The 22,144-nt window shown below is 39.9% G+C and overlaps 1 protein-coding gene across 4 annotated transcripts in view; it reads left to right on the forward strand.

The window, feature by feature from the left end:
- The first annotated feature begins 767 nt into the window (after window positions 1–767).
- Window positions 768–22,144, forward strand: part of ppp3cca (protein phosphatase 3, catalytic subunit, gamma isozyme, a) — a 39,611-nt gene continuing 18,234 nt past the window's right edge. For 3 of the 4 annotated variants that reach the window (XM_084729191.1, XM_084729192.1, XM_084729194.1), the window contains exons 1-4: window positions 768–1,537; window positions 9,833–10,030; window positions 11,847–11,971; window positions 21,110–21,221. In XM_084729191.1, the coding sequence (XP_084585317.1) occupies window positions 1,471–1,537; window positions 9,833–10,030; window positions 11,847–11,971; window positions 21,110–21,221 (502 nt within the window). In that variant the 5' untranslated portion in view covers window positions 768–1,470. The remainder of the gene's footprint in view (window positions 1,538–9,832; window positions 10,031–11,846; window positions 11,972–21,109; window positions 21,222–22,144) is intronic. The other variant, XM_084729193.1, reaches the window with a different exon arrangement.

The raw sequence follows: 22,144 nt of genomic DNA on the forward strand, positions 1-22,144 counted from the left end.
CGTGTTTTTAAACGCACCCTAAACCACGTGTTACGGTTCAGGGTTGCCAGGTCCGCGGTTTCCCCTCGTAATTGGGCTTCTTTTAAAGTGATACCCAGTGTAAAAAAAATGTCCGCGGGTTGGGGAGATCTTTTATCAAAACTGCATGAATAAATGAATATCCATAGTTTTGACTGAAATGATGTTTATACCCAAATCCTATCAAACTCACTCCAAGTCAGATCAGCACACACACACACGTATACACACAAGTATTCTATGTGAGTATATGATTAAAATACAGTGAAGTAACATTATTAGGTGTCTGAGTTGCAATATGGTATTGCAGTAAATGCACATGAAGTAAGTATATTTATGTTGTCCAGGCAGGGAGGAAGAGCAGAAGGAAAAATAGAAGAGAAAAGACAAAGCAACAGGATAGTTTGTGTTCACTGCAATATTTTATTATTGATATTATACTATATTTAATTACACAATGCCGTTTTAGGACCTATATGAAATAACTGTTTTGAGAAAATTGCTTTTAATGTTGGCACACTTAACATTTATTGAGTTAGATATTATAAAACATTTTGCAATGGTAGCAATGCTATTTGACTTTAAAAAGGGTGTATATAGTTTTGCATGAATGTATTTTGAGTTTGGGGATTGGGCTGGTTTTTGTGTTGGTTTTATTAGCCGTTGCGATGGTTTTGGGTGGCAAGTTTTGTCACACAGACCTGGCAACCCTGGTTTCCATAGTCACGTCACATCGGCTCCACCATGTTGTAGGAAATCCACCGCTGCTCCTCACTCACTGTCAGATTACAGTTTAATCCGAGGAGGAAGACACACAGTCGAGACGCTGTCTGCATCTTGGGGGAACTCTCGCTGTTTCTTCGTACTGTCTAAACGCGACTTAACGTGCTGCTGTCATTTTCCTACGACAAACGTCCTGCACGTAGAAGATGAACCGCCAGTCTTCCGTTGCTGTCTTTGCCTGTCCGCCGACTTGCCAATACGTTAAGATGTTAGCTGGCTAACTAGCTGAAGAGGAGTAACTAAATCGGATTAGCCGCTAACGGCAGCCTCCCCATAGCTAATATCCAGGTAGTATTTGCAGTACTTGACAACTATTACACAGCAAACTGTCGCATTTGCTTTTAATATTAATTGCATTTCTACATTTCTATCAGCATTACTACTTTTTGCTGTAATTATTCGCTATAATAAATGTTACTGCAAGCTAGCTAGGTGATTAGCCAGTCAAAGCACAAGAAGAGCTGCAGCTCCTTCGCTAGCTAATCTTTACTGTTTATTACAAGGAGCAAACATTTAAAAAAAATTAGTGCCTCCGACCACAAGCGGAAGTCAACACGGAGCTGACAGCGGCCACGCTGATGTGCTAGCTTGTCTTCGGGCTAGCTGGCTGGCAAGACAACTGTACAAGATTTTCTCCCCCGAAATTAGCCTTCAGACGAAGAAGCAAAGATGTCAGGAAAGGATAAAGACAAAGACAAACAGGAGAAACAGTCCACAACGGAGCGGCTCATAAAAGGTGAGTGTGTTCGTCTGTTTTACATCCGTACAATTCTCACATTATACTGTACGTTCTTTGACTGGCAGCTCAGGGATTGAAAACCACCTGTAGCTTTTGGGATAACTTAGTTTAAACCCCCGCTTGTCAAAAAGCCTGTACTATATAACGTTATTACAGCAGTCACAGACCAGCTGGCATATATTGATCCGAGACAAAAGTTATATAGAAAATAAGTACCAGTCTTTTCTTATATCAGTTTAATCCATATGAGTTTTTAAATTATTCGTTTTTCCCAGGGGATGTTCAGATATCTGTGGATGAGGGTGAATCAGGGCAGGTATTTTCATGATTGTCTAGGATTAGGGCTGGACATTATCAGTATCATGATATGACACGAGATATCATTTGAGATTTTGGATATTGTTATATTATCATATGGCATAAGTGTTGTTTTTTCCTGGTTTTCCTTAAAGGCTGCATTACAGTAAAGCAATGTGATTTTCTGAGCTTATCAGACTGTTCTAGCCATTCTATTATTTGCCTGTAGAGCTTGACCAATATTGGAGGATTTAACACAAAAAAACACAAATAGAACATCTTGAATTAAGTAAAAGGAGCAAATATACGTAAAATGCTGCCTGTCAAACAAAACAAAATTAATATGATCTGCGAAAAAATCTGAGAAAGTATACACCAATATGGATACAGACTAATATAGGTGTGCTAGGCCAATATTGGTCTGATAGTATTGACCAAACAATACATCTGTCTTGCTCTGTTTAGTTTTACTTACATTGTTATTACATCTACACTAGGCTACTGACGATTGCTGATCAGAAATGTCATTGTTTTAATATTTTGTTTAAACACTAATTGACATCCCTACAATACTGTCACATTGATGTATTCTGTCAAAAAATATCATGCTATTTGATTCTGTGCCTATTGTCCAGCCCTATTTCAGAATTTATGTTATGTCGGTTTAGTGAAGATTACTGTATTGTGATTTATTACACAAGTTTTTTTGAATACTCAATTCTGATAAATTATAGCATTCTGCAGCCTGTTATTTCTGTATAGCAGACTGCTGTTATGAATAAAAAGATGGTTGCTATGGATGCATTTCTAATCACAGATTATGAAGAACTTAGCGGAAGCAATACAATCATTTTTAACTCCATAAAATAATTTTTAAATCAAGATTTTCTGTGAAATTATTGATTATTTTTAGTAACTAGCCATTTAATTAGCAGGATCATGTATAGTGAGTGGGTCATTATGGCGAAATTGACAGGGTTGCAGGACCCCGATGTGAAGTGCAGGGGTCTTGAATCCCTCTGCCTTAACGAACTCTTACATATATCCTATATCACATAATAGCCTATAAATATAGATATTATTTACAAGCCAAATCGCCCAGTCCTATTTAGGATAAGGCATCTTAAAGGTATTATGTCCATACTTTTCCACTGGTATATGTAATACACCACCGCATAGCAGAAATCAAAGGCAAGAAGTTCTATATCGGTGCCCAATCTCCTTGACATTTAGGGTGGATGAAGTCTTAATTCATGAAGCTGTTGCTCACTTGCGGGAATACCCGAGGTCTGCTCAGGTTACCAGCAGATGAATTCCTTCACACTGAGGTTATCGTGGCTCACTGGACAGACAGGACAGCCATTTGTTGTGTCTGCCCAAGGCAGGGACAGGCAGAGCCAAGTCTGAGGTAGCTCCCATCCCCACCCCTCCCATCACCATCACCACTACCCCCACACCCCCCACCACCACCACCACTACCACTACTACTTAATGCCAATGCAGCCCACATCCCCGTCTGTCTGCAAGGGCACTGGGAGAGTGTCCTGCCAGGGGGACTGGAATGCTGATGTGTGAGCCAGTAGGGAGAGGGTGAGTTAATTGTGGAAAGAATCTCCCCAGTGATGTTCCCAACATGGCCAGCCACATGGTGGAGAGAGAGAATGGGAACGTGACAGGGAAGAAGACAGACAGAGGAAATAGACTACTGGGGTAAAGACAATCTTGCTTTAGGGTGGGACCCAAAATCTATATTGGTCCTGTATTAAGAAGTCATAGATTATTGGATGCATGGTTTAATTTTTTGAGATACTTTTTAAAATTAATAAAATCCAATAAATACACATTAAAATAATGCAAATCTATGAGTGTAAAATACAAAATGTGGCTCTTCAGAATCCACATCAGCTGATCCTTGTATGTGTATGCTGGCAGGTAGTTCCTGTTATGTTTCCAATGTAACTGGTGGCCATAAGAGGGCTTAACTGGTAGACTACGTAAGACTAATGCTCTGCTCTGGTTGTGTAAGTCAACAGTTAAGCTTATTTGCTGCTGAGTATTGCAGTTGACCCAGTAGCTCAATCACTTGGTCATTGGATCTGATGTTTTCTCCCCGGGCGGTGTGTGCATTGTGCTACCTGTATTTACTGAGGACAAGACTTTGCTTCTCAACATTTGGCTCTTGAAATCTCTGCTTGATGTGACAAAGATTCATGTCAGCTTTGATTTTGAACTGCTGCTGTGTGTGAAACATGATCCTCTGTCTGAAATAAAATCAAAGGGATGGAAAAGTAATTGAAATAACATCAAAATCACAATATGGCCTGGTGTTATATTCCACTTGTAGGAGCTGGAATTCTTTGATGAAGGTAAAATAAATCACAACATACCGTTAAAAATGTGTTGTGGTGCTTCTGAGATACTGCGGCCCACAAACCATACTCTCCAGAAATAAGTAAACAGGCTTGTGTGGTACAGACAGGAGCTGCAACGATTAGTCAATTAATCAGTTAGTTGATCAAAACAAAATTAGTTGTTAACTATTTTGAAAATTGATCAGTTGTTTCAGACAAAAGAAGAGTTTCAAGATTTCACTTTTGGTTCTCTGAAATTTCACTCAGGGAAATTGTGATGAGCATTTTTCACATTTTTTTTTCGTACTTTATAGACTAAACAGGTAATTGATTCATCGTGAAAATAATCAGATTGGTAAATGCTGCACAGCCCTCGTACAGACACCGGGAAAAATCAAATCATTATTTTTATTTTTTTTTTCAGTGCAAAAATTACCATCCCCGCTAGGGCTGCAAAAGTAATCAAAATATTATTGAATATCCATATCAAAGAAGCTGCAATCTTTTGATAGATGACAAATGTGTGACAGAAGCATTATAATGAAGTACTGTAGTGCTGCAGAGATGCCCTGGCCTACAAATCTCAGTCTCCACATGTGCTTGTTTCTGACAGTTCCCCAAAAATGTCAAATCATCAGGATTTTAATATATTTTAATAATCACAATATGATTTTCTTACCATATCGTGCGGCCCTAATTCCCATTCAAACTCGTATCACAATTAGGGTTAGGTTATTTTTATCTAACTGGCATAGGATGTTGCCCAAAGTAAAACCTCATGATTGATGATGATACTGTTGTTGGAAACACACTAACAGCAGCCTGTGGAAAAGAAACACTATTTCCACCAATGTAACTGATTGGCTTTGTCTAAACCTGCTTTAATATGAAAATAATAAATGGACACGGAGGCGTCATGAGTGCAATTACCAGCAGCAACAGCTTCTTTTTATTTTCTCCTCCACATGTCAGAAACAGAACTCAAGAACTCCTGGCTTGCAGCAACTCTGAGGGGACAAACTACCTCAAATCACGATGTTACGACGGTAGAGGGCTCAGTGGTCGATGACTGTCGACCCAGCCCTAATCACTATCACAGTATCTGTCAGAATAAACACAATATGATTTTTTTTGGCATCATTCAGCCCTTTGTAGGACATATATAGAGAGAATCAACCTGAGCTCTGGCTATCTGGCTATTTAGCTTGCGAAGGTAATGCATTCACTGATAATTAGAGCAATCTGAAGTGGACTTCATGATTCATCCAGCCACAGTCTGCCCCATTCATCTCTACCCAGCCGCATCTTTGTAATTCAATCCTCCTCTATTGTGTCGATTTTTGAAACAATGGCGAACATATCCTAGGCCCTGGCTCATATCACTGTCCAAAACATTATCCTCGGTGGGCAGGACGGCAGATAGTAGCGTCTTTGTTTCTTGAGTCGTTTGTTGTCATGCCAGACGGCGTGGGTGTTGATGCAGTGCAGCAGCGGCCCCAACACGTGTGTGTGTGTGTGTGGTTTTGAAGAGTTCATCAAACATTAATGCTAATTAGGCCAGGCAGTCTCTAATAAGAAGCCAGTGTCAGGGCGGTGGCAGCTTATTATTTTTAACAAAACATATTTCTTCATCGGAAAAATGAGTGGCTCACTTCACTTGGCTTTTTTTTCTGTCCTCCACTCGGTCTAGCCTGTTTGGATTGAGTAAAGCTGCTCACTGGCAGCCAGAGATTCATTTGTATCTGTGTTTGAACAGACTGGTCCGGCCTTGATTGTACAGGCAAACTGACCTAGAATTTATCATTATTGTTGTGATTATTATTGGAGGGCAGGGGGATCGTTCCTGTCGAGTTGGAAGGAGCGTTCAGTTCTTTGGCACCCAGACTGGCTATTATTGTTCAGCACGGGTAATTACTGCCAGCCTGCAGGCAAACGCTCGTAAATTTGGTCAGCGTGGCTGTTGCCTGAAATGTTTCACGGTCTGGTTATCTCATGCCCATTATGTATCCCATTCTGTGTCATCATGTTTTCACAGAGTCTTGCTTTTGTTCGCAGCAGAGCCTTCCTTCAGTGTGACAGGGCTTTTAAGTAAACAGCCCCTGAATCTGGAAGCCCTTGCTAATAGAGGCTTTACCTAATCTGTTCTTAAGGCTCGTACCTCAGCTTACAGCTCTCTTTGTGGCCATGCCTCGTAGGCCTGGGAGCACTTACTGTTTATTTATACCACACTGGTCAACGCATGACAGCTTGTCCTCGGCATAGGCTAGCCAAGCTGGAGCTGTGCTCCAGGATGTAGTCTGTGCCCTCAGCTACCTGCAGTCCCACATTCACAGCCTTTCCTTTATTGCACTGACAGTACGTTTAACTGTGCGTATCAGCCACTAAAATCTGATACGTTCCTCAAGTCCAGACTCAGTCGTGAGTGAGAAATACACGAGGCTACCTCTGCACTCAAGCTCCGCATCACTGATTAGCAAATGCACCCACACTAAAAACTCATTAGCGCTTTTTTTCATACTGCACTTTGATTTGCTCTGTGTGGGTGTGACAACATTCTCAGAATGCCTCCCTCTCTCTTCTCTTCTTGTTCACTGCCACCGGCGCAGCTTATTGCATAAGTGATGCTGATTTCCACAAGCTGATATAGGTGTTTGTGTCACGTTTTGATGGCACAAGGCGTCCTGTGCACTGACCTGTGGATGGGGTTGGTCATAAACAGGAATCCAGGATGAAACATGGGATGGTTTTCTGTATTTTTTGTGCTATTTTTTTTAGCTGTCATGTATAACACTCATGATTTTTTCACTCTTCTGTCATGTCTCTGCATACCTTACAGACAGCACTTAAAAACCCACCCGATTAACTTTACACCATGCTTAATTGGTGCCATAATGTATTTGGTGTGTGCCTGGCCTGTTATTAGGCATACCAGCTGTAATCCCTTTTACCTCGCCAGCCCTGGAAGTGAGAGGGCTTGGATCACACTCTACTATTGTTTTGAACAAGTGCAGCTTAGTCTGCAACTGTCTGCTGCGGGGGCTTTATTAACTGAGGAAGCCGCTGCCAATTTTGCAGTACTAATCTGCTCAGGGGACATGGTAGAAAGTTGAATTTTAGCTTTTTTAATAGTGGCAGTTTGACAACTTTTCATACATTAATACGAGGGGCTGAGTGATTTTGAAAAATGATCTAATTGTGATTATTTTGACTGATGCAATATGCTTAGAGAGGATGACCATCATTATTCTAATTTTCTTTGAAAAACACAAAAAAACATATGATTATGATGCGATTTTTGCAGGGATCTGTACAAAACAAAGATGTTTGAAGTCTGTGGAATATCATGTGTAAGCCTCAACACGTCTGCAACATGACAGTATTTAATTTAAAATGTTGACATTTGAGGACATCATCCTGGGTTTTGGGAATTTTTATGAGATCTTATGGACCAAACAACTAATTTATTAATTGGGAAAATAATCAACAGATTAATCAATTATTAAATAATCATTAGTTACAGCCTTAGTTGTACTAAAAGGCACTGTTTTCTGTTAGAATAAAGATGCTAACTTCACTGCTGTCCCTTGCTGCTTCCTCTGTTTGCCTGTAATAAATTTTTCAGTTTTAGATGTTGCACACTTAACTGTTTTGATCATGAAGCTCTCAGGTCTCAGCCTCGAAAGCATTGACCTTTTGTGATGACAGTAAAAGGATTGTGTAGGTGGTATGGAGCAGATTACTGAGGGAGGGCGGGTCAAGTGAGGTGCGGGGCTTCTTACTGTCTGTCTTGTGCATCCCTTGCATTCCATTATCACGTAGGTGTATATTAACTTCATATTGGCTCAGTCAATGCAAATGTCACCTCTCATGATTATAACTTCAATGTGGTCTAAGATTCAGAACATTTCTTCTGCTCCCTGTTTCTTTCAGGGGCTCATATCTTCCTAATACAGGAATGAAATTGCCATCTTTTCTTGCAGAGATGCTCTTCATCCTGCCTAATTGTCTCTTGAATACGTTTTCATTTTGAACAAGCTGTTTACAGAATTAAGCAAGCATGTGCATGACTTTGGCTGAGACTGAGATATTCTTTTGTAGCGTGCTAATTATTAATACCCATAGATGTATTATAAGGAACTAGATAGTGTATGCAGAGATGATGATGAGAGTTGTTCGCCTGGTGCATAAGACAGTAAAGTTTTCTAGCTTTCTGGTTTATACGGCTCACTGAATATGCACAGTCATGTTTCCACCCTTGCTGCCGCCCACGAGTTCCCACTTGGCCCATAGACTTCACATTGTGATGTCGTCACAGACTTTTAAAATCGCTTTTTGTGCTTGTTTTTGTTTGAGAAAAGCTTTACAAATAAAAAATCTCCATGGATCAAAAATTCATGTCAGAAAGAGTCGTAACTGAGCTTGTTTGCAGTTGAAGATGTCCTGTCAACAGTTTTACAGACATCTCTTTTATAATATTGGCCTGTGGGGGAAAATGCCTTTTTGGGCTGGTGGGGAATTTTTCGCTGCAGTGGCCACTGGAAAAAAAAACTGGCAACAATCCCCTATCTAACTCATATTCCACATGTATGTTACTACCTGACTTTTTATGCATTACTGAGGTCTTGTGCCAAATTTGGCATCATGTTTCCCCATGTCATTAAGATGAGCAAGCATTATTCACACTACATGGAGTTAAAATTAATACCTTATTATGTTAGTTGAATGAGTTAGTGTCTATTGAGTGCAAGTCGTAGGAAATCATAAATGATCTTTTAGAAGGACTACATGTTTACTGTAAGCTCAGCTTTGTTAAATGTAACAATATGTTAAACAGAGTAAGGCAAATCAATCACTAAAGTGCCCTGAACCAACATAATTAACATATATTCATGTTATCAAATCAGCCAGCTTACATAACTGACACTGCAGGATGGTGTGTTTTCAAGAGTCTTTTCAAAGTGGTTGCGTCTCCCTCATTGGGAAAGATGCACTTAGTCTTTCTTCCGGTTTGAATTAGGGATGTTGATGATTAATAATTAATTGATCAATTACTGTTAAGAATTTAACCGATTAAAAATATATTAACCAATAATGTATATGTTGTGTACAATATCTCTGGAGCTCACAGGTTTTCAGGTGGACAAGAGCAGCCTTCCAGAGCGAAGAATTAATAAGCCGCTAGAGTTGTTTGTATTAGACTTAAACAGAGAAAAAAATGACATGTTTTGTTTCTTTGATTATTTATGATTTACTGATTAACATGTTCAACTGTTGGCTAAGGAAAATGCACATAATTTGCACCCCTAGTTTGAATGAAAGATGAAAGTGTACATAGGTTGTCTCTTTTCTTTACTTTTCTTTTCTCCCTTTTCTTTTCTTCTCTCTTTGTCTTCCCACTTCTCCCCCCCCACCTTGGGATTGCTAATTACTGTGATCTAACTTGTTGTCTGCCCGAACACAGCCAACTATTTTGTCTGGTCAAAATAGACAACTGGTCAAGGCATAATGAACATAGATTTTGCCATAGTCCTTGTTGCCAATATTTATGTAATTACAACTTAGTCAGGAGGCATCAACAAATACTTATTTGCAAAATAATTTTCACTGACAAAAATTAACACGTTGCTTTTTTCCCGCTCACCAGCTGTGCCATACCCTCCACAACACAAGCTGACTTTGAAAGAGCTATTCGAAGATGGCAAGCCCAACGCCGAGCTGCTCCGCAACCACCTCGTCAAAGAGGGCAGGGTGGAAGAGGACGTGGCTCTCAAGATCATCAATGATGGGGCCAACATCCTCCGCCAAGAGAAGTGCATGCTGGAAGTGGAGGCGCCTATAACAGGTAGGCCGGCAGATGCTCACTAAGAGCCCTCAAGAGACACTCTGATGTTTGAGGCAGGCCTAGACATTTCAACTGGAGGTTGAGGGTTTAAACTTCCAGCCATATTGTCAAGCTAACTGTTCTGTAGTTTACTTGAGCAAGACGCCAAATAACTGTCAGCCCTGGCAGGCTGTTTTGTAGCTTACCTTGACCTCTGACCACCCTGTGAACACAAATGTCTGAAAAAGTCTATCCACCCAGTGTATGAGATCCCCCGTGCAGGGTGGTTCTCTCTTCTTTCAGTGCTACCATGTTAAGTAGTTTGAAACAGTAACTATTGGATGCACAATACATTAGTCATTCCGAGACAGCAGAGATAGTGTTGTGAACAAAGAGTAAACACAGCACCAACCTAGGCATTATTCCATTGCAACAGTGCTTCTGTATGCCGGCAGCTGGTGTATACCCAGTCCCGTGCCAGATCCAAGGGCCTTACAGGCTGTTGGAGTCAACTCAGTCAACAGTCGGTCCTCGAAAAATATCTGCTCCGTCTTGGCCGACCTTTGCATGGCCGAAGTTCAGCACCCTCAGATCCAAGCAGCTCTCAAGAAAAAGCTGATATGTAAATATGAGTTACTCAGCTATTCAGTTTCCCTTACTCATCTCGCATAATATGGCTAATGTGGACTAGTGAAAATTGGACATAAAAACACTCTCTGTAGTTTGAGAAGCTGCCACTATTATCTTGCTGTTGTTGTCATCTGTTGGACAGGACAGATGGCACTTGGGAGTATAATCTTTATTTATTTTTTATTAGTAAGGCTGTACTAGGGCTGAACAGTTAATCAAACAATTATCAGAATTACAGTATGATCAAGTCCAAAAAACAGGAGCTGCAGGTTTGTTCTTCTACAAATCATATTCTTGTTGGGTACAGATCTCAGGAAAAATCACATATTTTTCACAGTGAAAATGAAATGCAAAAATTACAGTTCCTGCTCACTCTTATTGCAATAGCTGTCAGGATCATTAAGCCCAAGGCTAAACCCGGGTCAGAGCCAGTAAGATAATCTGTCTTTGCAGAGATAATATGAGGATGCTAGTTGTTTTGAATGAACTTTCCAAACACAGAAAATTCTACACTATTTTTTGCACATTTCACAAATCATAAATCCTTGTCTTAAAGGCTCTCATTTGCACATATATGACACTAATGTTGGCATTCTAAAATATTTGCCATGTATGTGTTAAGAGCTGCAAAGATTAGTCAATTTGATCCGGTCATTTTTCAAGCAAAACATTTGCTGGCTCCAGCTTCTTAACTGTGAGGATTTGCTGTCATGCACCATCAACATCTGTAACACACTCTAAAAATTGTGAACCATTATTACCTCCTTATTAAGACTGTTCAATCTTTAGATCTTTCTTAAGTGTCATGTCCTCCACTTGAACAAAACTGTTACATAAAAACACTGATGTCTACAGTTTGCTATCATATCACAGTATCTATTGAAATAACAGGAGCTCTTATTTTAGAGTATAATTTAAAACACGACTGTGTTGACTGTGTTTCATCTTGTAAGAGATGAATATAATTTTGCATAATTGTGTGCTTGTATCCATATGGGTCCTACTTACATGTCTGTCTTCATGAAGCACTTTGGTGCAAAACCAGTTTTGTGCTTTTTAAAGTGCTATGAAATAAACTTGAAACTTAAAACTTGCTGACTGAATCCAAACCTGATCTGAGAAGAAAAATGAGAAATGTATAGACTGAGAAAACTATTTTTAATCTCCTCTAAGAGCAATTAACAGCAGTGTGTCTGTCTTTTTGCAGTATGTGGTGATGTCCATGGCCAATTCTTTGACCTTATGAAGTTGTTTGAAGTGGGGGGATCACCCAGTAACACACGGTATCTCTTCCTCGGAGACTACGTAGATCGAGGATACTTCAGTATTGAGGTAAGTTGTTGTTTCTTTATGTTATTTATCAGTAATAATTTATTTTCCAGTTACATTAAAAAAGAGCATTTGGGTTACATTGCAAACTTTTACACTTGAATACATAACACAGTAACACAATTGCAAAGTAGATGTTTAGGTTTGCTTCGCTTTTACAAGCGTGGATAAACTTTTTTTTTAACATGTTGGAGTTCTCACTTTTGTTAACAGTGAGAGAAAACCATATTCATACTGTTATTTGTTGGACAAGCTGTAATATGAGGGTGTAACAATGCACAGTATTCAGGGTTTTATGCAGTTTTGCCAATGTCGTGTTGTATTAAAAATCCTTTTTCATTTGAGCAGAAACTAGTTCTTTAGATTTTTCCTTCCATGCATGTTTTCCATTTCTTACTTTATTAAATTAACTCATACTAGAAGTGGAAAATGTTAACTATTTGTCATTTATACTATAGCTAAGATGGACTGAAATGTTAACACAATAACATAGCAAGCCAAGTTTTTAATATTGTTCATTGAACAGTGTGATATGTTTCAGTGTACCTGTGTGTGATCATGTGTTAATTGTTATTTCTTTATTTTGAGCTTAGCTCCAGGTTTTCACTGTACTTCTGTCATTGAATGAGTCAGATCATAATCTAGTCTGACTTCCTGGTGTGTTCTTGGCTTCTGACTCTCTGCTGCTTGTATCCTAGTGTGCTGCGTGTGAATTAGGGCAGAGTTGATGTAATAAGATAAAGATAAACTTAACTGTGTGTGTCCCGTTTTGATTCTCAGGATGGTTTAAGTGGCAATCTCAGAAGATATTCATTTAAATAAAAGTCTTTTAAGTCACTGTATGTTTCCTAATTAAGTAACACAATGGGGATTGAGTTTATGGTGGACTGGAACAATCAGGAGCTGCACACCTCCAGCTTCTCAGCGTAGTAACCGACTCCTTTCACTGTGCCCTGCTGTTCACAGACTCATGCCGTGTGCAGCATAAAATCAGATCACAGTTGCTTGCAAAATGATGGAAAAAGGCCTGTTACTACCTGACTTTTTTATTATAACAACAAGAGTTTGCTTTGCTGCTCTCAGAATTCAGTGACCTGTAGTATTTTACTGCATTTGCTGTTACCACCAGTAACCACAGGTGCCGCCAAATTAACCACGACCAAAATCCTCTAGACTGCCACTTTAAGATGGTCAAAATAGCTGCTAAAATTCAAGGTTTGCTGCAGCGCTGCTCTGAGGATCTTCAGTGCTTCTTGACCAAATGGGTTTTTGCTGTCTGAAGTTGTATTTCAGTGACAACTTCAAAGGGCACAGTCCATACATGCTTATTAGAACGGTTAAAAATAAGAGGATTGGAAGAGAGAGCTGTAAACTGGCTGCACAAAGTGAAACTGCAATACCCTTAATGAGACCTCTGGCTGGAGGGTGGCAGCTGTTGTATGGCAGTTACAAAGGTGACCCAGCTTCATGGGTAAAAAAAGGTATCAAAACGTTCATGGAAAATACTACTGCTGTGTAATCCTCTCCTCTTCTGTCCACCCGTATTAGTATGCTTCCAACAATCATACTTTCAATGGATGAGCATTGCTTTATGCACTAATTAGCTAAAACAAGATCATCAGATCGTCTAGTTAAAATTAAAAATATAGTAGCGAAATCTTAAAGTTGCTGAACATAGATAACTATGTCAGCATCTATTCTGACAAAAAAAAAAACCTCAACAAATTGTGCCAGATGGTATGAAATAGTGTCAGGTCTAGCTTAGTAAAACAAAAAAAAAATAATAGGTTACTCTGTGGGAGTAGTGTGAACTTCAAGATGGCTCAGCATCAGTATTCTTCAACACATATCAAACTCAATTTGTTCCTGTGAATACTTCAAAGGACTTCTGATTTTAGCACTCACTGCGGAGCATGAGGACTTGTAGTGCACACTACAGTGCAGTACAGGTTTGGAATTTTGAAAGGGAACCCCACTAATGTTACACATCCAAGTCGGCTAGCTGGTCTTTGGGAGTACGACTGTGTATGTGAAGACAGTAGAGCTGCACGATTTGGTTAAAAAAAAGTCATACTGCAGTCATTTTGACTGAAACTGCGATTGCATTGTTTTGCATTGCAGTTTTCATGTCCACTGAAAAAAATAAAAATAAAATTGTGATAATGTAATATTTATGGAGGTCTGAAGCAAACAAACTTGTTTGTTCATCTGGAGAACAAGATTCTTACACCAGGTCATGTATGCAGCACTACAGTACCTCATTATAATGCTGTTTTCTCACAGAGTTTGACTTTTTCAAAAGGTTTAATCAAGTCTTTTGTGGCTCCAGAGTGAACTCTGTAAAATCTGATAAATTGCCTCAAGTGGCTCCAGGCTACATCAGCTGCTACTAGAATAACAAAACCAAATGGCTAAACAAAGTGTTGGTGGCCGAGTTGCATTGTGGGTCATTTCTGTGCCAGGTTTTGACAAGGATGAAAAATGTTATTATTATTAAATATAAAAGATGATATCTGTACTTCTGATGTGTCAGTTTTGATCCTTTTTGTTTCTAAACTGTCTATTGAGAGTTGGACAGTGTTATAAGAGTGGAGTTCTCTCTTAAATGACATGAGATATGTTTTTTCTTAGGCAGTCCTGGTTCATCTGTTGTTGTTAAGTTAAAAGTACTACGAGGAACTTTCATATTTTGTTGATTTTGGAGACCCCTGTCTAAAAAAAGCGGCGGTGTTCCCACCATAATAACCACAAAACATAATGTCAAAACTAAAATTATCTCAATAAAAACATCCTCCTGCAACTCGCTGCAACATTGGCTGGGAAAATGTAAACACAAGCTCATTTCATCTGATTTTGCAGAGGCTCCGACCTAGTGGCAGTCATTAAGAATAACTACACAGAAATAGCCGATCTTTTTGCGATTGGTCTTGTTCACTTATGTAGGTCATATAGAGGCATCAGAAATAATTGAGACTGTTTCATAACCAGTTAAAAACTCCCTGTAGTAGCTTTAATTATGTAGTTGTAATATCCTGAAGACGTGCTCATCAACAACTTAATTGTTGCAGTGCCTTCAGGAATATTTGCACAGGAGAAGTAGAAAACAAAGGTTGTTTTTGTCAGGGTGGTGTGGAGTGGGCTGGATGTAAGAGTCAACAAGACCACTGTATGCTAACATTTTGACCACCCTGTGGGGGATTTTGATGGGTGCTGGGTTTTACACTGAGGTGGGTGAAATGTCACAGATGAAAGGGGCTGACTGAAACAGCATAGGGAATGATTTTAGAGTTTGTGTCCACCAAAGACCTCAACAATGGGAGCTGGAATTGTTTCTCCATGTATTATTATAGAAAACTGACACTTTAAACACTCCCAACCCGAAAGAGGTGAGTGACCTCTTTTCCACTTGAATAACAGTTCGGCTTGTCTGAGACACAGTGCTTATCAGTGTCACTCTCCAGCTCCTCCACTCACTGCAGCTGAAGCATGGATGTGATCAGAGAGGAGTGCGTAGAGAGAGGAGAGCGTACATACTGCTGTCATCACTGTCGTGTTTAGGGCTGCACAGAATGTCTTTTTTCTAAATGCTTCTATTGAAGTTTTCTAATTAAACTTCAGTTGAAAGCTTTGAGCAAAATCTCAACATGAAAGATGTGATTCATCAGATTAAATGAGTTCAGCTTTTTTACAAATTAAATCATCTTCCTTGTCAGTTTTGTTGGAATAAATGGAAATTTATGGTGCTGTTAGATTGCTGCTAGACTGCCCTGTTAATACAGGTGCGTGCTTCCCTTTGTGTGCTACAGACTGTTTTTTTGACCGCAGTGAAGATGTTGTATTTGAAAGATCATAAAGCTATTATCAGTGCATCAAATTTTTGATTTGTATACATGATTCATTTATTCTCACTGGGTGATTACTTGCCACTTTAAAACACAGCATATTTCTAATGATCCATAGCTAGTTTAACTAGACAAAACTTACCAGGTCCATTTTCCAAAGCCAAAAAGCCAAAATACTTCCATATGCTAGCTTTTAAGCCAGTGGGTCGCATTGTATCCATCTGCAGTTGCTCATACTCAGAAATCCTCATCAAAATTGAACAAGTAACCTAGTTGAGACTGAAATCATGTTTACATCCCTTACATGTCACCATCCAATCGGTTCAGCTATAAGGAACATCCAGCCCAGTCTTACAAAATTGTTACAAATGATCATAGTGTTAAGAACTGGGTTTTAAATTTCCCATTATTGACTTTTATGCATCGATTCATTCATTTTTCTTCTACCCCTAGAGTTATTGGAAATGTCTGGGTCACATGTGTTCGGATCAGTTGTACAACTGGTTGCTCCAATGCTAATTCCAGTTTTCGAAAATGCCTCAGATACACCCTAAAATGCTGGAATTGGTGTCGAAGAGTGCACGAGTTTATGCACTGAACAGAATTTATTAAAGGGGTACAGGGCATTTAAACAAGTTTTCTGTGCTGTAAACTAAATTATAATCTGTGTTGTGATGAAAGACATAAATGCTGGTGTTAATGCTTTTTAATAAAATAATAACATTTTTTGTTAATGCCCTCTAATCAGAGTGGCCCACCTCCCCCTGCCCTCGAGTGGGGTTGGCAAGTGTGAAACAGCCATCACAGGAATTTCCTCTCCTTAGTAATTGTCAGTTTTAGCCCTTTTGACGGCTGTACAAACACTGTCTGAGTACATTCTCCCCCTTCATAATGATCCTATGATAAACAGCGGGCCTATGGCGATGTATCGTAGTCCTTCTCCGACACACACACAAACAGGTAAGCACAGGAACTTTTTCAAGTAGAGCGACAAATATGCTTTTCGTGACTGTCAAAGCTCCAGAGGATTCTGTGTGTCTCCGGTGCTTCTGTGTTTCCAGTGTTTCACGGACGAGGAGAGTCTGACAGCAGCTGCTCATTGTTGGTTAGCTCTGACTGAGCAGTGTTCAGTCTGTCAACTTTGCAACTGTGCAGAAATACTGAGTTTAAATAGACAGAATGACATGCCAAAAAATGTTAATTTAGAACGTTATGAATTAAGTCTCAGGCAATTACAGTCCTAGTCATGTTTTTTTTAGATATAAATATATGTATAATATATGATTCTCGTCAAAACGCCTACAATATGGAATAGTCTGTATGGAATGTATGAGTAATTCAGCATATCAGAGGAAGCAGCTTGGCCTGTGAAGTCACCACAAAACCAAACATTGTCCTAAAAACATCAGATTCTTGCTGTTTGCTCTCACTAGCAGGGCTGAAAAATCTCTGCATTTAAAAGAAGACCACAGAGCTCACTTCAGTAACACATAAGACAGATATAGGAAAATGGATATCAGGATGTCGTTGCCTTGGTAACATAAAGAATCGCTGGTGCCTGTTGAAGTGGCATATTACCTTTGCAGTCCAGCAATTTGCCAAAGTCTAAATTCAGTGCATGTGAGCAATCCATTTCATTCTCTAAGCTCTTCTTTATCTACTTAGTAAATTCTCTTTGATCCAACAGAGTGTGTCTGTGGACTAACTCTCCTAGCCCCAACCTAGACCCCATACACACCAGGCACTAGCTGAAGTGTGTGTGTGTGGGTGTGGGTGTGGGTGTGGGTTTGAGGTGAAGGTGTCCAGCGCTCATGTCTGCCGTACAAAGCCTTGTGCCGTTTCCTTTGTCTGGCTCTCCCACCCCAGGCTCGAACACAGAGCGGCTGGCTAAGAGAGGAGCAGAGGGCTCTCATTAAAACCCATGTCAGCTCCGAGTCACTCTGAGCCATGTCCCTTTCTCCGCCTCCGCACACGAGAGATCAAGTCACAGCGACAGCCCCCGCTGCAAATTTACCTACACTTCACAGTTCAGTATTCCTCCTGACAATGGAAGTGAATAATACAACATAGTCCTGGCTGCCACACTCCTGCTTTTTTGCATTGTCACTTTGGTGAATACACACCTGCTGACTCTGGTTACCTTGGCGTCTTGTTCCAGTGACTTAATAGCAGGCCGTGATTGGTGCATGTTAAAAGAGTGGGCTGAGAGTGGCAAATGGCAGCTATTGAGCAGTGCCCTCTCTGAAAAGAAAGCAAGTTCATTTGGATTGTAAATGCTGTTCTGCTTATCATAGGGGTTTTTTTTGTTTGTTTTTCATAAGGACAGTTGACTCCAAAGTCAAAAATACATATCTTTCCCCTGGACTATTGTGCTATTTATCTTTTTATCTATTTATTTGGTGTGGATTGCAGTTTTGGAGATACCAGTCGTAGACATGTGTGCCTTCTCTCTAATGTAATGGAACTAAATGTCACTCGGCTGCAAAGCACCAAGAAATACATTAGAACAATTCAAAACCAGTGTGTCTTTCCAAAATTCATGATCCGTTTACTCAAGATGATTGACAGACCTTGGCATGGCACGAAGACTGGAGAGAAGGCAGACGTTAACATGACACACCAGATGGGTTGTCACACAAAACCATCTGGGAAGTCATCCTAGGAAACTGTTTGGAAAAGGGCAGGCACTCTCAAAAAAAACCCTCTGGTGATTGGATGAACCATCTGTCTGTCACATCTAACAGTGCCTAACTTTAACTGATCAGATCAACACTTCCATGGAAGTTTCTTCCTGCTGTGACACCCAAAACCACGCCTCTAGCTGCCAGTAGTCCCTCCTAGGACACTGATTGGTTGCATTACTTTTGTTGCATACAAATAGATAACTTGGAAATCTGGCAAAGATGGATTTTTGAGTGATGTTGCAAATCCAGCTGCCCTGCAAAGTACAGCAGACATCTCTACCTCCGATAGCTCTACAAAACAGGCCCGACAACAGATCTGGGGTGAACTGTCCCTTTAAATAAGAACCTCTAATATTGCTGCAGGAAAACATTGCCTTGCCTCTCAGAAGAGACGAGTTTGTGAGCAAAAAAACCCAAATCTTTCAATGCCATGCCACAGGTAATTGTATTTGTGAGAGTGGGGGAATGACATGCAGCAGAGGGCCGTGGGTGAGAGACTCACAGCCTCAGTATATGGGGCAAATTCTCTACCAACTAAGCCAACAGGCCACCCATTTGGTTCTGTTTTTCAAAATCTCCTGTAGACTGTCGCTGCTTGCCTTGCTCAAGGTCACGGTCAGACTGAAAACGCAGACATACAAAGCAGAGACAAGTGTGTGGGAGTATGTGTTTTTATTCTTGAAAAGGTTTTTTTGAAAAAGTTTGTTTTACTGCAGTTATTTAAAAGGAAAATTCAGCTTTTCTAATGTGGATGTGATAGTAAATGCAGTCAATTGAAGCAATAAATTCCTCAGTGCCTGCCAGTGATATCACTGGATGCAGAACAACAGATTTTGCAGCAGGAGAATTCAGCTTTCTCATTCAATATAGCACTAAGGAATTCATTTCTTCAACTGGCTATACATACTATAAGCGCTGATTTGATTTCCATATGAAAGGTGAGTTTTTCCTGTTCATTTAAAAGACTTGTGCTCTTTGGTAGTTCTTCTGCAGATTTACATGCTAGAATGTGGCTGCTTAACCACAAGTCATGAGTCTTTATTTCTCCGCCTGCAAATTTTAATAGATTTGTTGATTGCCAAAACTTGTTAGTCAACTATTTATATAATCAGTTAATGATTTTAGTTGTTTTTTAAAGCAAAACCTCCAATCATTCTCTGGTTCTAACTTTGTTAATGTGGGCATTTGCTCCTTCTTCTCTTTTATGTCACTATAAACTGAATAGCTTTATATTTTTGTCTAACAAAACAATACATTTTAAGACACCACATATTTTAGTGTTTTTTGACATTTTATAGAAAAAATACTTCAACTGTGTTTAATGCTGACTTTTGGATGTGGTTGCCAGACAGCAAACCAGACATCAGCTCAAGTTTTTAGTAATTAAGATACCATGCAGTGATATGTCAGATTAAAAGTGAAAATGTGACTGAAAGGCTTTATTACAGTAACCCGTGGTTGTTTGGATGTGCTACCTTGAACTAGTGAACTTGAGGTGTTGTTCATACTCTGTGGTATTATTCTCTGTCCAGGTCAAAGATGTCGGAATACTTCGCCCTCAAATTTCCTTTCTGATTTCCATTCAGATTCATCTGATTCTTTTTTGTCAGTTGAATCAATTTGCACATTCATTTGTGATGTTGACGAGGTTAATTTAACTTTTCACCCGACAGTCCAACATCTTAATTCAAGTCAAGGCAGAGCTTTTCTTGTCATGTGCACAGTTAAAAGCAAGTTTCTCTGTACAAAATTCTTTCCTTTGCTTTCCACTCTGAATGCCACTGAACAGTGAAATACACATATAAGTGTAATAAGAAAAATATTAAGTGTAAAAAGAATGAAAATAAGTAACCGAGGAACACTGTGTACAATTTCAACATACAGGATCAAAAATGCATGCAGTATACAGTGTCCAGTATACAGTGTCCAGTATACAGTAACCAGTCACGCAACAAATGCAGCGTTGTCTGGTTCTAGTTCCAACTGTAACAGTAATATCTGAATATCACTTATGCAACAAATATTAAAATTTAAAGTTATTTTAGGATACACATTTCACTGTTTGCAAAACATGCAAACTATTTCTTTATATGTTAAACAGTGGTTGCCACTGATGGCAACCAAGAATTAGTTGCCAATTTTTCGAAATGTTATTGTCAAGTACTGCAAAATAACCAGTTCCAATAAATCATCCTGAAGGAGTTTATTTCACAATAATGACCTGCTCACTGTACATTATTCTTATTATTAGGTGGTTACTTATAAAGAAATATTTGGCACACATTTAATTGACAAAAAATATTCATTTTAAAATGATTTTAGTGATTTAACAATGATTTTTATTGTTCCTCCAGTGTCTGTAATCAGAGCTGTCCACAGCAAACAGTCTGCTATACAGAGACAGGGATGGTCACATTCTTACTAGTCCTTGAGATGCTGAGATGTGGTGTTAATGAGAAGGGAGCTCGGGAAACTGAAAACCAGTTTCCCACAAGCACTTTCAGAGCTGAGACTTTTCAAGGTCTGTGCATAAATCGTCAGTGCGCTCATTTGTCTTTTCCCTTCTCCTCCGCTCACGCCACATTTTCTCTCCCCTCGCTGTCTCTCCATCCCAGTGTGTTCTCTACCTCTGGTCGCTCAAGATCAACCACCCCACCACACTCTTCCTCCTGCGTGGGAACCACGAGTGCCGGCACCTCACAGAGTACTTCACCTTCAAACAGGAATGTAAGTGCAGTGCATCTCTCAGCCATATGAAGGCCAGTCTAATGTGCTCCTACGCTTTCTGTGCCACTTCAGAGTGGCCTGTATCAATCAGGTTTCACATTTCAGACAAAGCCTTGACATAAGGGTATGACATGGTCCTTGCAGTGTGAGTGCAGGATTGCTCTTGCAGTCACTATCATCCTTTATATTTCCACAGACATGAGGCAGAAATTAGGATTCAGGAACGACAAAATGTGAGAAATATTTGTATTTCCATGCCAGAGATGACGCCAGTGAGGTGACTGACTGTTAATAAATCGACTAACTCCCCTTAAGTAGGACATGTTTGTCAGAAAGTGTCTGGTGGATGAGGAAGTCCCGTCACAAGATGTGGCAGTTCATCAGCGTTACACACTCCGCATAGGAGATGAAGCCTTTTCCTTTTCATGTTGCAGACGATGAACTGCTGGAGCATGGAGAGCAGCCAGGCATGCTGCTGATGCTTTTCAGACAGTTACACACACTGATTTCAATCTGGGACAGTTGGGTGTGTGTGTGTGTGTGTGTGTGTGTGTGTGTGTGTGTGTGTGTGTGTGTGTGTGTGTGTGTGTGTGTGTGTGTGTGTGTGTGTGTGTGTGTGAGTGAGAGAGAGAGAGAGGCAGGTGTGTAGGCATTAGTATGCAGCCTTAGAAACAAAGACATTTTGGCAGACAACGAAGACAACCTTGCCAGCTGCAAATAGATTTCACTCACTACACACACACACACACACCCTACCCCCCTCACTTCCACCCACTTACCACTTCATTCACACACCGACACACACACCCCCATACACACACACACACACATGCACACACACACGCAAAGTGTGTTATAGCACACTGTGCAACCTTTCCGTGGTTAAGGTGATGGTCGTTGGAGGCGGGGTGTAATACTAAGAG

The sequence above is a fragment of the Lutjanus erythropterus genome, chromosome 10 (assembly GCF_056507025.1).
Source record: "Lutjanus erythropterus isolate fLutEry1 chromosome 10, fLutEry1.hap2, whole genome shotgun sequence".
Taxonomy (NCBI): Eukaryota; Metazoa; Chordata; class Actinopteri; order Lutjaniformes; family Lutjanidae; genus Lutjanus; species Lutjanus erythropterus.